The sequence below is a fragment of the Equus asinus genome, chromosome 25, assembly GCF_041296235.1.
Source record: "Equus asinus isolate D_3611 breed Donkey chromosome 25, EquAss-T2T_v2, whole genome shotgun sequence".
NCBI classification, from domain to species: domain Eukaryota; kingdom Metazoa; phylum Chordata; class Mammalia; order Perissodactyla; family Equidae; genus Equus; species Equus asinus.
The window spans coordinates 44,706,204-44,729,679 of NC_091814.1; the positions used below are offsets into that span (position 1 = coordinate 44,706,204).

Below are 23,476 nucleotides of genomic sequence, written 5' to 3' on the forward strand. Positions count from 1 at the left end.
TACCAATAATCCTTATGTTGCATTTCCTAATTGAGTCAGATATTTCTCGGAGAGTTTTTTCATTTCTTTTTAGTCTTAGTTCTCTCTCCTCCTCTATCTGAAGCATTTCTATATTCCTATCGTCCAGACTGCTAATTCTGTCCTCCATATTATCAGCCCTACTATTCATGGAGTCCATATTTTTCTTAGTCTCCTCTATTGTGTTTTTCATCTCCGAGATTTCTGATTGGTTCTTCTTTATAGTATCAACCTCTTTTGTGCTGTAGCTCCCGAACTCGTTGAGTTGTCTATCTGTATTCTCTTTTAACTCATTGAGTTTTTTTAATGATAGCTATTTGGAATTCTTTGTCATTTAGGTTATAGATTTCTGTGTCTTTGGGATTGTTTTCTGGGTAGTTGTCATTTTCCTTCTGTTCTGGAGATTTAATATATTTTTTCATACTGCTTGATGGTGTGGATTTGTGCCTCTGCATAGAGATAGAGTTTGGCTACTGCTTCCACTTGCTGCCAATGGGGGGAGGGGGCAGGAGCTGTGTAATCTGCACCCACCAGGATCCCTGTCAGCTGTTCCTGACTGAGCCTGGGACACTCCTTGGGATTTCAGTGGTCCGTTGGTGTCTCCTGTAAACTGTGGGCACAATCACATGGGGACTTTGGGGTGCTGCTGCCTGCTCCCACAGACCTGCCTAGACACACTCCCTCCTTAGGGACTGTAACAGTGTTGTGGGCTTTCATGGCAGCCGAAGCTTGTTTGCCCAGACTCACAGCTCTGCTGCCATCTGGTCCCTCTGGATCTCACTTGCCCCCTCTGGGCTGCAGCAGAGCTATGGGGCATCTAACGTAGCCAGTGGTTAGCTTGCCCAGCTGTGCTTCATCTGCTCCTAGGTTGCCCAGCCTTTGTGCTTGGTGGGCGGGACCTCTCCATAGGGCCGAGCCAACACTCTCCCTGGGGCCGCTGTGAGATTGTGGATTTTCCCACTGGACCAAGAAGCAATCATGCTGGGGCTCCAGATTGTCACAGCCTGCTCATGTGGTCCCACTGGATCTCACTTGACCCCTCAGGGCTGCAGCAGAGCTATGGGTGGGTAACGCAGCTGGTGGGTAGCTCACCCAGCCCAGCCACTTCTGCTCCAGCCTTTGTGCCTAGTGGGCGGGGCCTCTCCACTAGGGCCAAGTGGAGACTCCCTGGGGCTGCTGTGGGACCGTAGATTTTCCCACTGGTCCACAGAGCAATCATGGTGGGCTTAGGGCTGTGGTGACCTGTTTCCACAGTCGTATCAATGTGCATGCCCACCCTTGGGGCCATGGCAGTGCTATGAGCATGTCAACTGGGAGAGAGTCACTCACAGGTACTAGGCTGTCTGGGGGCCCCAGAGTTCTCACTTATCTCCACCTCCTCCCTGGGGTAGTCCATCTATCTTCTGATGTAGAGCAGCGCGGGTCTCTCTGGCAGCCTGAGGTGCTGTGTGAGTATCCTCTGTTGATCAACGAATGCCCATTTAGCTGTAGTTCGAAGGGGGAGAGTCAAAGAAAACTGCTCACTCTGCCATGTTGCTGATGTCACTCCTCAAGCCACAATGGATTATTTTGATGTGAGAGAGGGCAGAATAAAAATAAAAACAATCACCTCATTTTAGATTCTATGCCAATGATAAAAAAAAACAGCTGAGATAAAAATTAAATATCAGGGGCTGGCCCCATGGCCGAGTGGTTAAGTTCGCGCGCTCCGCTGCAGGCGGCCCAGTGTTTCGTCGGTTCGAATCCTGGGCGCGGACATGGCACTGCTCGTCAGACCATGCTGAGGCAGCGTCCCACATGCCACAACTAGAGGAACCCACAACGAAGAATACACAACTATGTACCGGGGGGCTTTGGGGAGAAAAAGGAAAAAAATAAAATCTTTTAAAAAGAAAAAAAAAAAAGCATTCTTAAAAAAAAAAAAATTAAATATCAATTGCTATGATAAAAGCTAAGTAAGAACAGATCCCCTGAATAGCCCAGAAAGTGCTTCTTCTGCTCTACTCTTTCCAACAACAAAATTGACAACACCATTTGCTGAATGCTTACTGTGTGTGGGCACTGTGCTAAGTGCTTTTCCTTGACCATGCATTCATCTCTTCATCGAATGTTAAGTGAGCAGCTACCACATGCCATGAATAATACATTATCTCATTTATCCTACAACAACCTTGTGATGATATCTATTGTTATACAGTCATTTAATAAATGAGAACCCTCGGCCTGAGAGGTTTAGCACCTTGCCTGAGGACTCACAGCTGGTCAGTGGAGGGACTGGGAGTCACTCCAATTCTGACTGCAAAGCCTGCCTCTTCACCACTATCTGCTACCAGACCGTGAGCTTTGGGTGCATTCAGCTTGTCACACCTTTAACGAAATGTAAGGAGCCTGGAAGAGGGAAAGGCAAAGATTGATTGAAAACCCACTCCTCTATTTAACAGACACTTTGGTCTTTTTCCATATAGGATTTCTTTTCATCTATGCTGCAGCCTGCGAGGTATTTTTAGACTCATTTTAAAGATGAGGAGACTGGGGCACATAGAGATTGTCATTTTTTCCCCCAAGTCTCATGGCTGGGAAATGACACAGTTAAAACTGAATCCAGGTTTAAATTCCTATTTCTTTTTCCCTGGGCCTTTGCTGCCACGCAAAATGATTGCGGGAAGGAAATTTTATAAGGAAACCTACTAGGATTGGGATGATGGAACCTGGAAAGGAGCAGGCTGCTGAGGGGCACGATGACTGTTTTCCCCTATTCAAGAGTTCAAATGAGAGTTTGTCACCCGTGTGTTATACAGCAGGAAGAGCATCTTGATGCTAAAATATTGGGCTGTGTTTCTGTAAGGAGCCTGAAGACCTCCCTTCACTGGAGAATAAACACTCCCTGCCCAGGTGAACCGAGAAAGTCCCTGGACTCCTGGGTCCCCCAGACTGTCTTGTATAATAGAAGATTTTCATACAGCCTTAGAGAGCTTGGAGTGCTGGGTCTGTAAATGAAAGAGCTGTATGTGCCCAAGGGCCTTGGCCCCTGGTGTGGACACTGCCTCACCTGCAGGGATGGCCTTTTTCCAGCTCATCAGTTATGCGTCTGAATGTCTGCTCCTGTTCAGAATGGGTTCTCAAACATTTCCACCAGATGGCAGGCAGAGACTTCTGGGAGTGCAGGGTGTGTGTAGGTCAAGGTGTGCATCTGTCCCATTGAAAGTATGAAATTTCTTTGAAGTCTCATTCTTCACTGTAGAAATTAATACAAATTTGAATTTTATTCCATAATAGTCAATAATACAACATTTGTTTAAAATTAAAATACATTTTAAAATTGCTTATATAATAAAATTAATGCTTATCCTGTGGCATCCTGCATTGTCCTTGGGGCTACAAGTACTCCTGTGTGAGAAGCACTGGGCTATATTTTCTTGAAGTTTCTAATTCTGATGTTCTTAACTTAACCCATTCCTTTTTCCTATGTAGTCATGTGATATAGTTTCTCTATTTTCTCCTGATCTCATGGCTCAATGGGGCACTGAATTAAGAGTAAGGAGGAGCTGTGGATTTCACAGCAGTAATGGATCATCAATCCCTTTCTGATGTCTTCTGCAGAAAACTTCCTAGACGCTTTACAGTATTTCCAGGGAAATGATAACAGTTACCATTTATTGAGCATTTGCTAAATACCAAGTACTTTGCAGGTTTTTTTTTCATTCTATTTTTGGTGAGGAAGATTAGCCCTGAGCTAACATCTGTGGGAATCTTCCTTTATTTTGTATGTGGGACGGCTGCCACAGCATAGCTTGATAAGCCGTGTGTAGGTCTGCACCAGGGATCTGAACCTGCGAACCCCCTGGCCACCAAAGAAGAGCTCAAGAACTTACCCACTTCGCCAGCAGGCAGGCCCCCTTTGTAGGTTTTTAATCTAATTTTACCCTTGTAATGACTCTGTGAGGTGGAGTGCATCATTATTCCCATCTTATAGACGAAGTAAAGGAGATACAGGATAACTTGCCGACGTTCACATGGCCAGCAGATGGTGGAGCTGAGAGACACATCCACGCAGCCTTATTCTGGGGCCACCAAGGTCTACCACACCTCTGGGGAATTTATGTCCCGTTGGCCCCGGGGGCTCAGAGAACACTCAGAGCATGCTACAGCCCTTTATTTCATTTAGGAGGTGTGTGAATCACCAATGTCTGTGCATGTGGGGTCAGAAGTCACAGCAGCATCCATCTGCCACCCCACTTATTCTGGGTTCAGGGGCGTCAATAAAATGGGAGGGGGGAAGAGAGGTGAAGTTGGGGCCGCCTCTGCCAGCCCAGGGCTGAGAAAGAAGGATGGAGGTTTTCTTCCTCTTGACGGATGCACTGCTTCTCCAGCTCTCTGCAGCAGAGGTGGAGGCAGGGGGCAGGTTTGCAGGCAGCCAGGTAGGTGACATTTAAAGGAGCCCTTTTGTTGGGGCTCATTCACAGGGTTCCTTGAGCCTGTAGGAAACCTGCATTGTGCCCAAACTTTCACATCTAAGACTGAGGGAAGAGCAACAGTTCCAGGATTGGCACTGGTAGCTTATGGCGCCTGTGCCAGGCTAATTGTCTCTGGCCCTCAGACCATGTTTTCCTGGCGCAGTCCTTCCTGATAAATGGAATACTGACTGGCGCCTGCTGCTCTGCATCTGGCCTGCCACGCAGCTCACCAGAAGGAAGAGGTCAAAGCCTTGGCACCCATCACTGGCCAAGGCCACGAGCTCCATAGCTGTAAAGCTGGCTCCAAGTGGTGGCTTTCCTGGAGTCATGAGGCTGCTCTGCACCACACCTTCACCCCCTGACTCATTCTGGGAGTCAGGTATGAGACACTTGCTGACTGAAAAGAGCCTCAATGTATCAGATGTTGTGGGAAATGCAGATGTGGACATTAGCCAGTCACTCCCAATTTGACTGAGGTTTTGTTTTGCTTTTTCAGTTGTGGTTTCATGTTTTTCTTTCACTGTCCTATTGGAGTGTCTCAAGTATCGGTAGGGACCTCAGTTTAACCAGGTATGCAGATAACTTGCATCTGTTTTTGTCTCATTTGTGTCCCAGATGGCATCTCTTTAACCATTCTCTGGTCAGTCCCCTTAACTCACTGCCTCAACTTTCTCTAGAAACTGCCTGTCAAAGTTTAATTCTGTACTTAGGATAACGAGAAGGAAAACTGCTGCATGCCATCATACAGCCAGGCTGTTGCAGCTATACATTCTAGCTGTCTATTGATTCAAAGATGAAATCTGTGAGCTCTTGTCATCTGTCAGGCCTGAGGGTGTAGCAGAGAGCAAAGCACAGACGGTCAGTGTCTCCATGGAGCTTCAAGTCTGTTAGGTGAGCACTAACGCTGCATCTCCAGCCTGCTGGTTACTCTGAGCACGTGTTCCTAGTTAAAGCACACCTCCGTCTTCCACACCGGCCAGTCCAAGTCTTCACAATGTTTCTCGAGGCTCTTGCCAAATGCTCACCCTGATCTCTAGCCAGTAGAGCTCGGCAGTCTGCTCCACAGAGAGTTCTCCGTATCCGGTCCCTTTACGTGCAAATCTATGGGCCTCCATCTATGCCCACCTTCACCTCCCTTCATTATCCCTTTCTCTGAGGAAGAGGTGCCCTTCCTCTCAGCTGGGCTTAATTTTTGCTCCTATACTCTGGATCCCATGTGACCAGCCTCTTTTGAGATTTATTCTTTTAGTAATGATCTGTATCTCCATATGAATCAGCGTGTAACTCTCTTTTGTCTTTTCCATCCTAAACCCGTTCTTCAAACCTGGCTGCCTCAGAGTCTTCCCAGCTATTGCCCCCTTTTCTTCACACTCAGGCCTCTAGAAAGATGAATTTTACTTGGAGCCTCCATTTCCTGACTTTCCATTCTCTGTGTAAGTGATTTCTGTGTCTAATTCCTCACTCCTTTGACCTTAATTCTACTGAAATTGTTCATAATATGATCATCAAATCTTCTAATTGTTGAATCCAGTGAGGAAGAGAATGCTTTTGCTTATTGCCTTTCTCAATATTTCTCCTAAGTTTTGCGTTGTTGACCACTCTCACTTTTTTTTTTAAAGATTTTATTTTACTTTTAAATTTTACTCCCCAAAGCCCCCTGGTACATAGTTGTATATATTTTAGTTGTGGGTCCTTCTAGTTGTGGCATGTGGGACGCCACCTCAACGTGGCCTGACAAGCAGTGCCATGTCCGTGCCCAAGATCTGAACCAGTGAAACCCTGGGCTGCTGAAGCGGAGTGTGCGAACTTAACCACTTGGCCACGGGGCCGGCCCCCACTCTCACATTTTTGAAGCCACTACCTCTCTTGGCTCTGGGAACACCATCCTCTCCTGGCTGTCTGCTTACCTTTCTGGCATCTGCTTCTTGTCTTTCCTAGGCTCCTCTTTCTGTGTTCAGCTCTTAAACGTTGGTGTTCCTCAGAGCTCTCTCCTAGGACCTGTCTTCAAATTCTAAGCTTTTCTTAGGCAATACCATCTATGCCTGCGGCTTCATCACATCTCTCTCCTCAGACCTTTCTTGAGCTCTACACTCTTACAGCCAACTACTTATCGACCATCCTTACCTTTGTCAACACACAGAGACCCCTCACATTAGCATGTCCAAAACTGGAGCCATCTTCTTCCCTACCAACGCGGTTCTTCTTCCAAGAGGATTATCCAAAAAAAGGCAGCGTGGTCCCCTCTTTATGGCCTGAAAATGGAGCTGGACTTCACTTCTCCTTCACCTTCATTTTCTACGTTCAACAGAGTGTGGGTGCTATTTTGATTCTATTTTATAAACATATAATGCGTGTATACGTATATATTTCTCCCTCCCCTCTCCTGCAGCCTTTGTGCAGCTGCCCTAGTTCAGGTGTTCCTTTGTCAGGAATAACCTTGAATAGCACACCTCCCGGTTTCTACTCTTGTGCCTTCTCTTGTGCATCCTTCCTTTAGAAAAATCAGTGATATATCCATAGAGTAGTGATTGCATTGCATAAGGATTGCATATTTGAGTGTCTGCTGCTCCACTGGACTGAATGATTCTTTGGGACAGAGATTGTATGTTATTTATCTTTGTATCATCAATGCATGTGACAATGCTGGGCATAGAGTGGCTGCTCCATAAACATTTGTTTAGTGCATGATTTCCAGAATCTTCTTTCTAGAAGAGCAGTGTGAGCACAGTTAACTAATCTCGAACTCTTTAGGGAGTCGTTGCCCCATTTTAGCAACTTGGGTGCGTAATTACTTAATGATGTGACAGTACCACATTTGGATAGAGTATTGATTAAAAATAATGTTGATTTTGTCTTTCAAAATGATACATGCTTATTGTAGAAAATTAAGTTAGAAAATATGGACAAGCAAGAAGAGAGAAACAAAATCATCCACAATGCCATCACCCAGACTGGAGTAATTACTGTTAACCTGCTGACAGAGAGCCTCTTGGTTTGTTTTCTAAATTTTTACTTTCAGTAGAGGAATGAGATCAAGTCTGAGGGATGTCTCAACTGCTGAGCTGTCCCTTGCAAGCGTAACTAGTCATTAAGTCATAGTGCTCAGGATTCATGGCAAAGCTGACCTGGATCTAGGTAGGTGATCACATCCAGCAGTGTTGACCTGGTGGGTAGGGATTAGCAGCATCATTAGTAGTGATGGTAATTTTGTTAGATGTCAAACTAGGGAAGGTACTCTTGTTTGAAGCAAGATCTTCTCAGTGGTCTGGCATTTGGAAAGGGGAGCAGGGTCTGGGAAAGGAAATTCAGCAAGGGGCCAGGGCTCCAATTCTGGTGACTAGTTGGGAGGCAAAGCAGGAGTCAGGCATGAGGACAGGACACTCAGGGGAGGGATCCCATAAAGACTATAGCTGTTCTGGCACCAGGGAGGGAACTGCAACCAGGACTTGGGGTGGCAAAACTGATTGTAGCCTATCTCTTGGTGGAGAGGAGCTGCTCATGTACTGTCAAGCTGGATACATTTGATTGGAAATCAGGAGGAATTGAGCTCCCAAGTTGAAAGACTTAGTAACTGTAGATATGTGGGACTGGGGAAAGCAGGGACTGATAAATAAATCCCAAGCCTTTTGGAGTGATAAGATCCCACTACAATCTATTTCATTCCATGACCCATATAACTGTTGAATGCCATATGTCTATATAAAATAATTAAAGCTAATTAAAATTAATTTTGGTTAGTGAATGTTTGAAGAGTTTCATAATAACTCTTGAGATAATTAGAGATGTTTTGGAATGTCACAAAAGGAGCATTTGGAATAACTGGGCTAGATGTTTCAACTAGAGATGTGCAATGAAGGCTAGTCACAGAATGACAATTCTGTAGTTGAAAGAACACTGAATTAGGTACCAGGAGTTTGGGGTTATAAGCAGGATGCTGGTAAACTGCCTTTCTGAAAACAACAACCTTGCTTTGTAGCATTTGCCAATTTCTGTGTAAATATTCCCATATGGTGGATTTCAAATTACCAATGTTTTAACTATCGGTACACACGATTCCTGAATATTTAATAATCAGCTCTTGTAATTCTGGTGCGAGCTAACTCCAGCACACCAATATAATGCTGCCTGAGCTTCTAGTTAGCTTTGTGATCTTGGGTAAATCACTTCACTTCTCTGGATATTAGTTTTATTATCAATAAAGTGAAGTTGCTAAAATAACCTCTAAGGTGCCCTCCAAAGTTAACATTCTGGTAATGTAGCTGGTGTTATAGGTGCAGGACTAACATCACCTTATAAGTCAAAAGGGTTACAGCAGACTCTCATGAATGTTGTTGTGACATATCAGAGCACGTAATTTGATATCTGAGTTTGTGTCATAATCAATCAAGTTTTGATTTCTGTTTTTTTTTTTTTTTGAGGAAGATTAGCGCTGAGCTAACTACTGCCAGTCCTCTGCTTTTTTTGCTGAGGAAGCCTGGCCCTGAGTTAACATCCGGGCCCATCGTCCTCTACTTTATATGTGGGACGCCTACCACAGCATGGCGTGCCAAGCAGTGCCATGTCCGCACCCGGGATCCGAACTGGCGAACCCCAGGCTGCCAAGAAGCAGAATGTGTGAACTTAACCGCTGCGCCACCGGGCTGGCCCCCTGATTTCTGTTTTTAAGGTGTGTGCCCTTCTCCAGTTATCTCTTCCCAGGAGGATTAAAAGTGGCAGTGTAGCCATTAATGAGACAAGTTTCACAGCCCACTAGTGGGGTAAGAAATCCTTAGCCACAGTCAGAGAATTCTGCACTCAGTTGTCAGGTCCTAGGAGTCAGTTGAGGATCTGAGACAAAATCATATAGTTTAGGTTCATTACACGATCTGACCACGAGACCAACCATGTGGTCTTCCCTGGACGAGTAACAACATGAGAAGTGAATTTGCTCCGAGCTTTTTTTTTTTTGCTAAGAAAGATTAGCCCTGAGCTAACATCTGTTGCCAATCTTCCTCTTTTTTTGCTTGAGGAAGATTAGCCCTGAGCTAACATCTGTGCCAATCTTCCTCTACATTATATGTGGGTCACCACCACAGCATGGTTGATGAGTAGCATAGGTCTGTGCCTGGGATCCAAACCTGTGACCCCGGGCAGCCAAAGCAGAGTGCACGAACTTAACCACTATGCCACCAGGCCAGCCCCTGCTCGAAGCTTTTTTGAGGGCAAGGACTGTGTCTTATGTATTTATGTGTGTCAAATCATGACACACAGTAGGGACTCAGTAAGTGTTTGTTGAAAAAAAGAATAGACTATTTTGGCCTTTTTAGAGCAAATTCTAAATTTTGTTTATTTTTTTCCCAGCTTTATTGAGATGTAATTGACATATAACACTGTGTAAGTTAAAGGTGTAATAACATGATGATTTGCTGAATTTTAAATAGTAACTCAAAAGTAGACATGAGTTTCTCTGTGTTTACCTTAATAATGATGAAAAAATGCATTTTTCGAACATGAAAAGTATTTTCTTGTTGTGAGAGAAAACTTTTCAGTGCCTTCAGTTCAATATTGGGCTTTGGAATTTGCCTTCCATCTGGATAACACAGTTGATATACAACCAGAACCCAGTGGATAGAAACATGGATGAAAAAATCCCAAACCAGACAAAGCGGGTATTTACTCCCCACCTGTGAGTACTCCTGCCTCACTCAGTGGAATAGCTTATCTCTTTTGAAAGGAAAAGATACTACTTATGTATAGAACATACATATTTATATATCAGGTGCCATTTTACCAACATTTAATCCTCATACTGACCTTGATACGCTAAGCATTGTTATTCTCCTTTCAGAGAAGAAGAAATTGAGACTCAGAGAGGTTAAGTAAGAGAGCCAGCCAGTGGGAGAGCCATGAGTCAACAGCCCAAAGATGGTTCCCCTCTCACCAGGCCAGGCTGCCTCAGGGCTTTCTGGATGTCCTCTCCTCATGTCCCTGTTCCTTGTTTGTGTGGGGTTTGGATCCTTTCTCATGTGAGTATGTCTGGTTCAGCCCTCGACCAGGCAAACAGAAACACGAGTCTCCGACAGTGTTCTGAGCAAATATGTCAAGTCACGTCAGTTCCAGACTGAGGTAACTGAGCTGTACTTTGCCCTAGTGAATCAGCTCCCTGGAGGCCGGGCGGTTGCAAAGGTAACTGCCAGGCTGTAGATCTGAGGGCCAGGTAAGTCTTGGTAGATGTGGCACTCGGACTTTGACAGTCTCCAAGAGGAGAGGAGACACTCTTGGGCCAGGTTCCGGAGCTGTGCCGAAGGAAGGTGGGGAGCCCTCAGAGCAGGTGTGTGGGGGCGCTGGCTCCGTTGTTTTCTGTCTTTTAGCTGCGCTTGCTGTGCTGTAGATTAGGAAAGGCGATATTACTCTTCCTGGGACCAGGGAAGGTCATTTACGTGAATGCACGTGTGAGACTTCTCAACGTAGACGTAGTTCCTTCATTTTGAGAGTCTGTGGTGCTTTTCTCTTGGTGTCTTTAATTATAATCCGAGGTCTAACCTACTGGAGTTGAAACATCTTGGCAACAAGATGATGTGATTCTGGTGGAGAGATCCGGTATTGTGCCTTTGCAGTCGGGGAAGGCTGGCTGATGAAAATACGTGGGGACAAGGTGAAAGAGGCTTCCTTCTTGTTAAGATTACTTGCGTCCAAACGGTGCCGAGTTCCGTGGGCTTCCAGGGAAGAACTACTCACCCTTTTCCTGTGTCTGGGGCATTTGGCCTTTGCTGGGGTTTACTGGAAAAAGCTTTTTTGCACCTGGTTTTTTCAAGGAAGTGGGCTGACACGGAAGGAAAGTGCCAGCTCCCTGAACCGTGATTGATGTTGAAGTGGAAGTCACTTCTGCGCCTTGCTCTTCTGGCATGTTCTGCTTACAGCTCTTGGCTCAAAGCTGCGGACCCCGGCTCCACGGCATTCAAGCAGAGTGACGTTTTGATTTCGACACACACCCTTTGACCTTTTGTTCCAACAAGAATTTTTATATTGGTCTGGGAGTTTCAGGAGCGGGAGCAAGTTAACTGGATTCAAGCAGAATCTTGCAACCGAAAACAGTCCCTGGGAGAAAAAACGCGGGGTCTGACTGAGCTAACGTGTGTTCTTGACACAGGAGGATCCCCGAGCCAGGGTGGGGTCTGTGTGCTTTCCTTTTGGGAGCAGCTGGAGGCAGGCGCTCCTCTTGATGTGGGCAGATGAGCTCGGAAGGCAATCCATGCTCTGGCGCTATGTCCCATTTTGGAGGATAAGTGGAGAATATTAGTTTGATTTGTGGAGAATTCCAGGGTTTAAAAATCTCCAGCCAGGAAGATGACTGAGACGTGACTCTCTGGTTTTTCATGTAAGCAATCCCAAACCTAGAGGGGCAGGCGTGCCCACATCGTAGGGCCTAGTTTTTCTAAGAGGTTAATTTAAGGATTTAGAAAAGAGGTCTCCGAGGTCAATTTAAGTTTCTTTTTGTTTAAAATGTCTTTAGCCACTCACACTACCCTGTCTTTATCTCTGATAACACCACTATTTATTGAATGATTACTGTTTACCAGGCAGTGTTTTGGGCAATTTTCATATATCTCCTTTTTTTTTGGTGAGAAAGATTGGTACTGAGATAATATCTGTGCCGATTTTCCTCTATTTTGTATGTGGGATGCCTGTCACAGCATGGCTGGATGAGCGGTGGGTAGGGCCATGCCTAGGATCCAAACTTGCGAACCCTGGGCCACCAAAGCAGAGTGTGCGAACTTAACCACCACGCCAGCAGGCTAGCCCCTCCTACCTTATCTCTTGATGGAGGCTTGAAAAAATTAATTTTCTAGTAAGTGGCAGAGTTAGGATTTGAACTCTGGTCTTTGAAGGATCTGGACTCTTTCCAAGGCCCACTCTATTTCTCTGATAGCATGGGGCCTCCCTGGGAAGTGTTGAATAAATATTTGCTGGTGGAGTAAATGAACAAACGCTTATTTAACTGGAATGCTTTGACGGTGTTTTGGAGTTTCTCTGCTCTGTCTCCCACGCCTCCCACATCCATTATTGCTCCAAATAGACTTTAACATCTTTTAAGCCACATCAACGTAATCGTCTAGCCTGTTAATTATTTCATGTATCTGCCTGAGATTTTTTCCCCAGATATCTCTGTATCAGTGCCCATGTGGTTTGTTTTAGATAGAAGATTTTGAGGCTCACAGGTGCTTTTTTCATCAAACCTAATCAACCATCACATTTGGATATAGGCCTAAAATGATGATAATTTTTTTGTCTTTTTGTTTTGTCTACAGGAAGATAAAATAACTATACAACTGACTCAAAACACGAGAGAAATTCTGAGAGTCAAGGATGGAACCTTGGGTCCCCCAGTGGCCACCTCGGCCCCGGGGGTGGCCCACAGCACCGTCAAAGGATCCAGACCGAGGGCTTTGGAGAGATGGATATCATCGGCCTGTTCCTCGCTCTTGGCACGATGGAGAGAGGTTCCAGCAATGGCAAGACATCCGCCGGAGCCCCCAGCCACAGCAGGACCCCAGGGCAGACCACCAGCAGCCTCCTTATGCATCCAGGCCTGGGGAGTGGCGTCAGCCTGGGTCTGAGGTTGACTATTATGAAGGCTATTATCCCAGTCAGATATATTCAAGGTACGGTTTTAGAGCTTGGAATTGACCCAACTCTCCTAAACGCTTATAAACAGATTGTTCTTTTCCTTCTTCCTTTTCCTTTTATTTCTCCTCTTTTTCTTCTTTTTCCTTCTCTACCCTCCGACTTTGACTTAGCTAAACCCTTTCCCCTCCCAAATTGGATTTTGGCGACTGAAGATAGTATTTCCCTCCTCTGTATCCCCTAGTGGGGCTTCTTAAGGAAGCCATCATAATGCGATTGGGTGTTGGGGGCTAGGGAGAGGGTAAGAACGGTGAAATTCAAGATGGCACAGGGGTCCCTCTTACTCTGGGATTGCAAAAGGCAATGTTTGTAGACTATGGAAAAGCCTTTCCTCCTAAACAGAGTTTTGTGCCATCTTTGGATGACTCTGACCCAGGGGGAGCGTGACACCACCAGCACCAGGAAGAGCTGTGGTGCCTGGGACAGTACCTAGAGTGATGGGCAAACAGAACAACGAGCGTGGAATGAAGGAATGGGAACTTTAAAAAAATCAGCCTCTGAGAAAGCAGATAGAAGCGTGCAGCCTCCAAGTTCAGAATGAAGAGGTCTCGGTGAGGTTGTTCTGGGAGAATCTGGAATTTCTGCTCCTAATTCTGACTGATAGCACTGGACTTAATATTTTATGGAATATTGTAAGCCATCTATGTTCTAGCTTTTGAGGTAGGGTGATACTTACCTGTCTACAGATTTAGGGTTCAAATTATGACAATTATTGTGAAGAATTTTGCCCCTATGAAATACTAAAGAATTATTAATTGGTGTAAACACTAACAACAGGATGTTCCTTTCCCCAATCTTTCTGTATTGTTGAGTTCTCGATGGAAGATAGGTTAAACCCAGAGGTGTTAAAAGCAATCAGATTTAAGGTAGTCCAACTTAACTTTTTCATCTCTTTCCATCTGCGACATGCATGGGAATTACGATGGCATATTGAGCACTTATACTGTCATCCCAGGAAGGGGTTTTCTAAGATAATATCAGGGCAGTGTTTTCTAAGATAACATTGGATGTGTGTATTTGAGGAGAAAGCGGGATCATGGGGAAGGAGAATGAGACACTTGGCTACGGTTTTGCTATAAAAATTCCAGCCTTGTTCTGAAACAGAGGTCCTACTCCTGCTCTGGTTCTGAATTTTGTGTTTATAGGATCTAGAATTAACTGTGGTTTTAAAGCAGATTTTTTTTTTAATTTAAAGACTTTATTTTTTTTCCTTTCTCTCCCGAAAGCCCCCCGGTACATAGTTGTATATTCTTAGTTGTGGGTCCTTCTAGTTGTGGCATGTGGGCTGCCGCCTCAGCGTGGCTTGACGAGCAGCGCCATGTCCGTGCCCAGGATTCGAACTGACAAAACACTGGGCCGCCTGCAGCAGAGCATGTGGACTTAACCACTTGGCCACGGGGCCGGCCCCTTAAAGCAGACTTTTGAGTGGGGTAGTAATTCTGTCCTCTAAAATTGTTTAGTTTGTCAAGTCCTCCAATGGTTTCTCTCTTTACCACACTCATCCTTGAATGACCAGCCTTCTTTGTGCTATTTTAGGCCAGGCATCGAGGATCCATATCAGAGCTATCATTCTCCAACCCCAAGGGAAGAATATGCTTATGCAAGTTATTATTACCACGGATATCCACGGCAGCTACAGGAAGAAAGAGGTATGGAATAATCGCCAAGAAGCCTTTGGGATGGTGCGGCTGGTCTGATAGGCAGGGCAGAGGCCAGAGGAGCCGTGCTCAGAGCCTCTGCTTGGGCATCCTGCTCGGCTGATGTACAGCTCCTGCCCCCAGCTGCTTCTTTCTTGGCCAGACCAGGCCATGACAAAGACACTGCTGCTAGATGTCCTGAGGAGAAGAGATAGAAAGGAGTCATTTTTGTTTGTACATGTAGATGGTAGTACTGAAACTATCATTATGTTACTAGTATTGTGGATAGTTTGTACTTCATCCACATCTTTTGTTCTGCTCCTGATTATAGCCAAGATTATAGTCTCTGACCAAGTAACAGTGAAGTGAGTTCTTAACGGTGATGTCATCCAGTGTGTGGCTGAGCTGTAATGAGTCTGACCATTATTTACCTTGAGGGTGGCAGAAATGCACCAATAGAAATTTATACCCTACACCAAGAGTAAGGCTTTAGGTATGTGCTAATGGCAGCTTCTGACCTGCTGGCAAAGCGAAATCTGTTTCAAGATAGAAAACACAAATAGACACACACACACGATCCCCACCGTTGTACAGTTGTACAAAGCCATGCTATTGGTTCAGAGAGAACTGAGGGGCATTTATGGACTTTCATTGGTAGCTCTCACTTGTCAATTTTATTCCATTTGGCAAATACGTTTTTATACCAATAACAGCCTCACAGCTTGCTAGTGTCTTTCTGAACTTCTAGGAAGAGGAAGTGACCTGTCTTTATTTTGTTTTCTCTGAGGGTGCAGTGCCAAGGCAAGGGAGTCCTTATATCTGGCATGAGGATTATCAAGATCAAAAGTACCTCAATGAACATCATCATGAAACCCAGAATAATCTGTTTGGAACAAACAGTGAGACCCGGTTCCAGTAAGTGTGAAAGGAGAGGCTAGTTCAACACGATTCAGCCAAACTCAGACTATGTTAGGCAAATCTATGGCATCTGGTGCTGGTCCCTCATCTCTGGATGCCTTGTTGCTTTTGTTCTGGCCACAGGGACATGGGAATAGCCTAGGATGGCCTGGGACTCTTAAGAGGGACCCTGGGAGGAGAGATGCTTAACTCTGAGAGGAAGTTCCCACACCTGGGCTAGTCCGAGTCCTGGGAGGTTACTTGAGGTCCATCCTAACGGAGGGCCTTAATTTACGTTGGCCTCACAACAGATGTGGCCTTGCAAACGTCCTCATGATTGGGTCCTGCCTGGGGCTGGGGTGCTTCTCCTCTACCCACTCCTGTGCCCCGAGAGTGGGATGAGGCGAGCAGGGAAGTGTCTTTTGCGCAAGTACCTGTCCTGGTGCCCTTAGGCCTGGTGACTTTACCCTGCTTGGAACTCACCTACCCAGCTCCTCCCATAAAAGCCATTCCTGGCTGTCGGGCTGCAGAGGCCAACCCTTCTCTACGGGGTTTGGGGCCACTTCTAGCAACTGCAGTATTGAACCCAGGAGCTCCTGTTTTTCTGGTGTTGATAGATTGAGGAGCTGAACAGCAGGACAGTGCTTTTTGCTGTGGCACACAGGCTGACCTGACACCTGCCGGTGCAGAAGAACAGCCTCCAGCAGAGAGCAGCTCAGCCTTGCTGGCTTGCCCAGGACCCCCTCTCATCTGCTCCTGTCATTTTGCTGCAGATCTCAGAGTCGGAACCCTTATAAAGACAGTCCTGCTTCTAACTCTGGACAGGAGAGGCCTGGGGACCTGCTTCCAGAAAGTCTGCTAACTGGGGCCCAGAAGAATAAGGTAACCTGAAGTGACATGGGGCTTGGTGGCCTGTGACAGTGCATCAAAACTGACATCGTCAGTGGTGGGAGGGCAGGGCCCTTGGGGATGGGGGTCTCTAGCGGCCATCAGTCTGAGAGGTCCCATTCCTCCTCTCTCGGCAGAGCCTCAACTCCCACCTCCTCCTTTCCCTGCGTTCTTGTCTCAGTATTGTGGGTCTGGGGCCCTGATCTGACCTTTTTGCACTTATGTCAAGTTGGCTGGATCAGGAAATGTCACCCAAGTCACTCCAAGGTGCTGGGAAAGAGGAGAAGAGGCTGCCACCAATACTCCAGTGGACTAGCAATTGGGTTTACCCAGGGAGTTGCAAGAATCTTTTAATTTAGGTCTGAAAAGCAGAGGTTGAAACCTTTCTTGACTTTTCCATCTCTTCTAAAATCTTACTGTGTGTACCAGCTGGGCTTTAATTTGGAGATCTTAAATTTATAAAAATAAACTTTTATTTTGGAATAATTTTAGATTTACAGAAAAGTTGCAAAGATACTATAGAAACCAGCTCTTTAATTTTTGACAGTCTTGTGTTAATTTTGTTTCCCTGATTGGATTTACATGATTTTGAGAACAGTTTCTTCCGTATAGCTAATGCTGAACAGGGCAGGGCACATCTCATGTGACTAAGAGTGACAACCACAATAACAGCAGCCACACACGTGTACAGCACTTTACAGTGCACGGAGAGCTTTTGCATCCATTATTTCATTTGTACCCTCCCAGGATGTAAGTTCCGTGAATTTCTCATACACCTGTATTGTCAGGGGAAGGACGGTGCCTGCAGCATAGTGAGTGCTCATTAAATAGTTGGTGAATGAATGCACGAGTACGTACTTGAACTGTAGAGGGCAGATGTGATGGCTGTGTTACAGATGAGGGTACTGAGCTCAGAAAGCCTAAGCCGCTTGTCCAAAGTCACAGCAGCTAGGGGTTGACAAAGCTGGGATTTGAATTCAGGCCGCCGGACCTGCACTCATTCCCCTAGGACATAATGGATCCTTTAGCAAACACACGTCAGTTGAATTATCCCTTCTTCTCCTTTCAATACATCCACCTTAACTGTATTTATTTGAAAGTTTGAATTTTGTTGCTTTGGAGGAACCCTTGGGAGAACCATCTCTTTAAAACTGCTTCTGATTCTTCTCCTATGTTCTCATTGTTTTTAACTCTCAGTCATCACTGACCGACGAGTCCAACCTTCTCCGGCAGCACGAGTCTGGTCTCAGCTCCAGCAGCTATGAGCTCAGTCAGTACATGGCAGATGCCTCTGAGCCGTATGACCGCATGGCTTCAGCAGCTTGGAGTCCCATTCAGGCTGGTGGGTCCTGAAGAGATCAAAGGAGTTGGTTGAGTCTGATGAGAAGAGGGTTGGGTGGCAAGTCTCTTGGAAAGTCGCCCTTAGCCTGTGTTTCCCAGAGTGGATCATTGTCCACCTCATTTGCTTATGTAGGTCTCCTGGGCAGAGAGGCCAACTTTGGCTCCATTTCCCACCTTTTCTCTTGAACTGGATATTGCATCACAGCTGATTCTTGGAAGGGAACAGCGCCCCTAGCCATCTTCAGGCTGGGAGAGGAGGCCCTCGGAGGTACTTTTAAGGACCAGGCCAAGACAGTGAAGACCAGAGTCAAGGTGGTAAAGCAAAGGCAGCCCACAGGGCGTAACTGCTTTGTCTGGATATAGGAGACTCGTCAGGAGTATCGGGGCTATGAAAGCCAGCGAGTCCCCAGCCTCTCCCTGTCACTGAGAGTCTGGGCCTGATGCATTATAATTTGGACCAAACCATCAAATCCTTGCATTATATTCTGACATAGTCTTAGAGGCTTAAATCTGACTTGAAGCATGGTCTTCTTATAATGATGTAGCCCTTCCAGAATCTTATCTTGGTCCCAGATGGAATTTGGACAGAAAGGTGTCTGTGGTCTATTTCTAAAGTAAAAAAGAGCAGTGCCAGTAATGCTCACAATGTCCACCTGTGTCTGTTGGTCAGAGGAAGTCTCGGCAGCTGGTCCCAAGGCACCCATGAAGTTCTATGTCCCTCATGTGCCTGTGAGTTTTGGACCAGGAGGTCAGCTGGTGTGTGTGAGTCCAAGCTCTCCCCGTGATGGACAAACGGCCCTTGTTGAACTGCACAGCATGGAGGTAAACAAGATTTGGTGTCCCTGGAATGCCAGCATGCTGCTCCCTGCTTCCCTTTACCTGAGCCTGGGCATCTCCAGGAATGGGGTGCTCTCATGGGGAGCTGGGCCATGCACCCTGTGGATTGGGGAGTGTATGTGTGTGAAGGAATGGGTGGGGCTCTTCTCTGAAAGAAGTGACGCTAGACTTATGTTTTTCCTGATATGCTATTGGCTCATTTTCAGCAACTGGAGAACTCACTTTCATCCTCTGCTTTCTCCATGAGGCACTGAGCCACATCCTAGGACCACGGCTTGGCTTCTGATACTAGACTTGGCTGAAAGGAGCATTGAGTGGCCATAGTCTTGAAGACCAAATCTTATTTTTGTTCCAGATTATTCTAAATGATTCTGAGGAACAAGAAGAGATGAGGACTTTCTCAGGACCCCTGATCAGGTAAACTGCCATACGAGCTGCCGAGTACGGGCTTTTGAAAGCTGCAGAATCTTCCGGCACAGCAAATGTTTCCAGAACAGCATTTTGGGATTTGTTCTCGGCTTCCTGGAAAGAAAATGTCTATCCCCATTGGAGTAGAATTCTCTGTGCTACAAGATAGAGCTCAATGTGGCCTGAGCCATTTTGACAAGCAATTCGATAGTTGAAGGGCAGAAAGAAAAATTAACTTAAAGGTTTAAATATCTGAAATCAGTTCCATTTTGCAGGGGCTACATGACAGGAAGTTTTAGCATTCCGTGTACTTAATAGATATTAATGGAAAAGCGGAGGACAGCCTGGGAAATCATAGTCAAATGGATCACAGTGGAAAAAGCGCTTGCCTTGTTCTAGAGAGAACACGGTCAGTTTGTTACTGGATAGTGTGCAAGTCTGCCCTCTGCAGGATTGAGTTAGAACTGCTTTTAAATTCCTAGTCATTTCTGCTAAGTATTTAGGGCTGCCATTGTTGTGAAGAGTCCTGGCCTGTGTCAGAGGACCTGGGTCCTAGGCCCAGGCACCCTGCTAGCTAGAGGTACCATGGCGGACAGGTCAGTTAGCCGTCTCCGAGCCTTAGTTTTCTGTTTAAGAAATGATGTAAAACCGGCTGTGCCTACTCCAGGCAGTGACTGTGCACGTGGAAGCCCTTTAAATATCATCACTGTTATATAAATGTATTCTTATCCTGAATCTCCTCCTCCAAGAAAATCCCACATAGTATTTTGACAGTTCCTTCTAGTGAAAATGAGTGTTGTCTCCATTTCTTCCACACAGGTACACAGATGTGGGGTACAGACGAGTTGGGTATTTTGACACTGGAGTACTGGGCCCAACTTGGCGTTGATTTTATGGGATGATCTGGAGTAAATTATAATGCCCGTTTATTGAGCACTTCAAATATGCCACACAATTTGCTAAGGCCTTTTTGTATGGAGATAGATTTTTTAAAAATTATCCCTATCTTGGCGCTGGCCCCGTGGCCGAGTGGTTAAGTTCGCGCACTCCGCAGCAGGCGGCCCAGTGTTTCGTTAGTTCGAATCCTGGGCGCGGACATGGCACTGCTCATCAGACCACGCTGAGGCAGCGTCCCACATGCCATAACTAGAAGAACCCACAGCGAAGAATACACAACTATGTACCGGGGGGCTTTGGGGAGAAAAAGGAAAAAATAAAATCTTAAAAAAAAAAAAAAGTATCCCTATCTTAGGGGGAAAAACTGAGGCTCAGAGGAGAGAAGAGATCGTGTAAGCCTAGAAGCGCAGGCCAGATTTAAGCCCGGGGTATCTGACTCCAAAGTCTGTGCTTTGACCTGCTACCTTCTGTAGTCATTTCCGGTACCTGGGCATCAGCCTCCTCATCCGGAAAATGGAGAGGGTGTGTGAGAGAATGTCTGGAGTCCCCTCCCGTTCTACGAGGAAACCACTAGCCTGTAGCCAGAGGCTCATTCCCCAGTCCCGGGTTGTCAGACTTGCACCTCAGTCCCAGCGCCCCCGGCGCCCTCATGCTGTGGGAGGGGCCCCCGGTCCTGTACGGGGAACCGTCTGCCCCTCACTCTTTGCTCCCTGAATCTCTCCCCAGGGAAGACGTACACAAGGTGGATATCATGACGTTTTGCCAGCAGAAAGCAGCTCAGAGCCGCAGAACTGACACACTGGGGAGCAGAGACTCGGCTCTGCTGTGGCGGCTGTTGGTTCTTCTTTGTCGGCAGAATGGGGTGAGTGTCACCGCCCTGACGCGTGGGTACAGGCAGGCTGGGTTGAAGTTGAAGTCTTCCCGGGACGGATAAGATTCGGCTTATGGGATGATTATAAAAGGTGATATTAAAGAAGCAACAAATGGCCTCAAGGGAAAAATTGCTCAGATGGCAATGCCAGTCTGCTACTGCTAACCTTTCCCCTGCCCTCTGCCGTGGCCTGGGGTTATTGTACGGTTCTTGGGTTACCGCCCCAACCAAGTAATACACCTGTGAGAGTGTGAATATTTCACAGAACCTTTGTGGCCTCTGACAGGCAGAGAACAACCATGAGAATGAAGCTGCAGCTTGAAATACAGCAATCCAAGAAAGGACTGCCTTGTGTTTGCCTGTTGGCCTCCTCATGAAGGAGGCAGGTGTTCTGGCGCCTCCCTTCTCAGCCTGCGCTGCCAGCGTGGGGACGAACAGGAGTGTTCCTCAGGATGTCTGTCTCTCTTTGCCTTGCAGTCCATGGTGGGGTCTGACATTGCGGAGCTGCTGATGCAAGACTGCAAGAAGCTGGAGAAGTACAAGAGGCAGCCCGCTGTGGCCAACCTCATCAACCTGACCGATGAGGACTGGCCGGTGCTGAGCTCGGGGAGCCGGAACCTGCTCACCGGGGAGATTCCCCCCAGCGTGGAGACGCCCGCGCAGATCGTGGAGAAGTTCACTAAGCTGCTGTACTATGGAAGGAAGAAGGCAAGTCAGGGCCCCCGCACGCTGTTTTTCAAAAGTCACCACCATCCCCACTACTCCCCCCTCCCCCAATTATATGAGTACCAGATACTCATTTTACAGCACTGTAAGTTCAGAAAGCTACAAAGAAAAAAACATCCACAGTCTACCATTAAATAATCGTGCCTGTTAACATTTTGATATATTTACTTCTAGCATTTTTCTATGCATATATATTAAAAATCAAATTAAGTTACATACACAATTATTTCTGTTTTTCACTTAAGATTATGTGGTGAAATACTCTCATGGCATTAAAATGCATCACTTAAAAAAATGGTTGGACAATATTCCATTGCATGAGTGTATCATATTTTTTTTAACCAATCCACTATTGAATAGATAGGCTAGCTACAATTTTGTCACCCATTATAAATTATTCATTTTGAACATCTTGTTACATAAGTCATTGGCAGATCTTTTTATTATTTTTTTTAGGATAGATTCCTACAAGTGAAATTACTGGGTTAAAGGGTATGCACTTTTAAAATGTTCTTCCTATATACACTAAATTAGTTTCCAGAAAGTTTGTTTACAAATGATACCCCCACTAGCTATATCTAAGGAATGCCTATCAATATTGAATACTTTAATTCAACAGATGAAGAATGATGCTTCGTTTAATTTTTTGATGTATAAATTGGGCTATTTTTATTAAAAAATTTTTTATTGAGGCATATTTGACAGATAACATTGGAAGATATTTGAAATGTCCACTGTGATGATTTGATATATGTATATATTGTGAAAGGATTCCCCGACTGAGTTAACACATCCACCACCTCACGTTTACCGATTTTTAAATGCCTTTTTAAAAGTTGAAGTTGAACTCACATTTCAGAAAAGTCTTAAAGCAAACTTAAATATTTGAATATATGATTAAAATCAATTTGATTCAAAAATCAAAAGATAAAAGATATAATAGGGGCCATGATGCTCCCACCCCTAGCCACTCAATTTCTCTCTCTGAAATATCCAGAGATATTTTACATATATCCAATTATTTCCTCTTTTTTTTTCTTATAGCATACTATATTACCACCTCTTTAACTTCTTTTTTATTAAAAAAATATCTTAGAAAATATAGTGGCTTGGCAAATTTTTTTCTGTAAAAAGACAGTCAGTAAATATTTTCAGGTTTGTAGACCATAGTGTTTTTGTTGTAATTACTCAATTCTGCCCTTGTAGTGTGAAAGCAGACACAGACACTATGTAAATAAATGGGTGCGGCTGTGTTCCAATAAAACTTTATTTATGGACATAGAAATTTCAATTATATATAATTTTCATGGATAATGAAATACTATTCTTTTAATTTTTTCCAATCACTTACAAGTGTAAAAACTATTCTTGTCTTGTGGGCTTTACCAAAATAGGCAGTGGGCTGAATTTGGCCTTCAGGCCACATATTGCTGACCCCTGTTCCTTATATATAAATACCTTCCTCACTATTTCTTATAGCCACACAGGTTTCTATAGATAAATTATAATTAATTTAACCAAACTCCTCTAGATTGATGTTTAGATTCTTTCCAGTCTTTTGCTATTACAAACAACAGCTGGAGTGAAGAACCATTGTCATTTTGCCCAGTGTGACGGACTCTATCTCTGAGAGATTTCTAGAAGTGGAGGTGTTGGGTCAATGGGTATGTGGTTTGTAATTTTGATAGATAGTGACAAATTGCCTTTCTAGAGGATGTACCCGTACCCTACCAGTGCTGTACGAGGCTCCCTGTTTTCCCACACTCTCACCAACCCTCTGTGTTTCCAGTCTTTTGATATGTGCCCATCTGTGGGGTGAAAAAAATATATAATTTAGT

General features: G+C 45.3%; 1 protein-coding gene across 12 annotated transcripts in view; it reads left to right on the forward strand.

Annotated features, from left to right (window-relative positions):
- Positions 1-23,476, forward strand: part of SEC16B (SEC16 homolog B, endoplasmic reticulum export factor) — a 70,445-nt gene that overhangs the window by 14,080 nt on the left and 32,889 nt on the right. For 3 of the 12 annotated variants that reach the window (XM_070497315.1, XM_070497316.1, XM_070497306.1), the window contains exons 1-10: positions 9,162-10,782; positions 12,761-13,114; positions 14,673-14,785; positions 15,568-15,688; positions 16,444-16,552; positions 17,756-17,900; positions 18,570-18,721; positions 19,092-19,153; positions 20,768-20,903; positions 21,390-21,624. In XM_070497315.1, coding sequence (XP_070353416.1) covers positions 12,819-13,114; positions 14,673-14,785; positions 15,568-15,688; positions 16,444-16,552; positions 17,756-17,900; positions 18,570-18,721; positions 19,092-19,153; positions 20,768-20,903; positions 21,390-21,624 — 1,369 coding nt within the window. In that variant the 5' untranslated portion in view covers positions 9,162-10,782; positions 12,761-12,818. The other 9 variants (XM_070497307.1, XM_070497308.1, XM_070497309.1 and 6 more) reach the window with 9 other exon arrangements.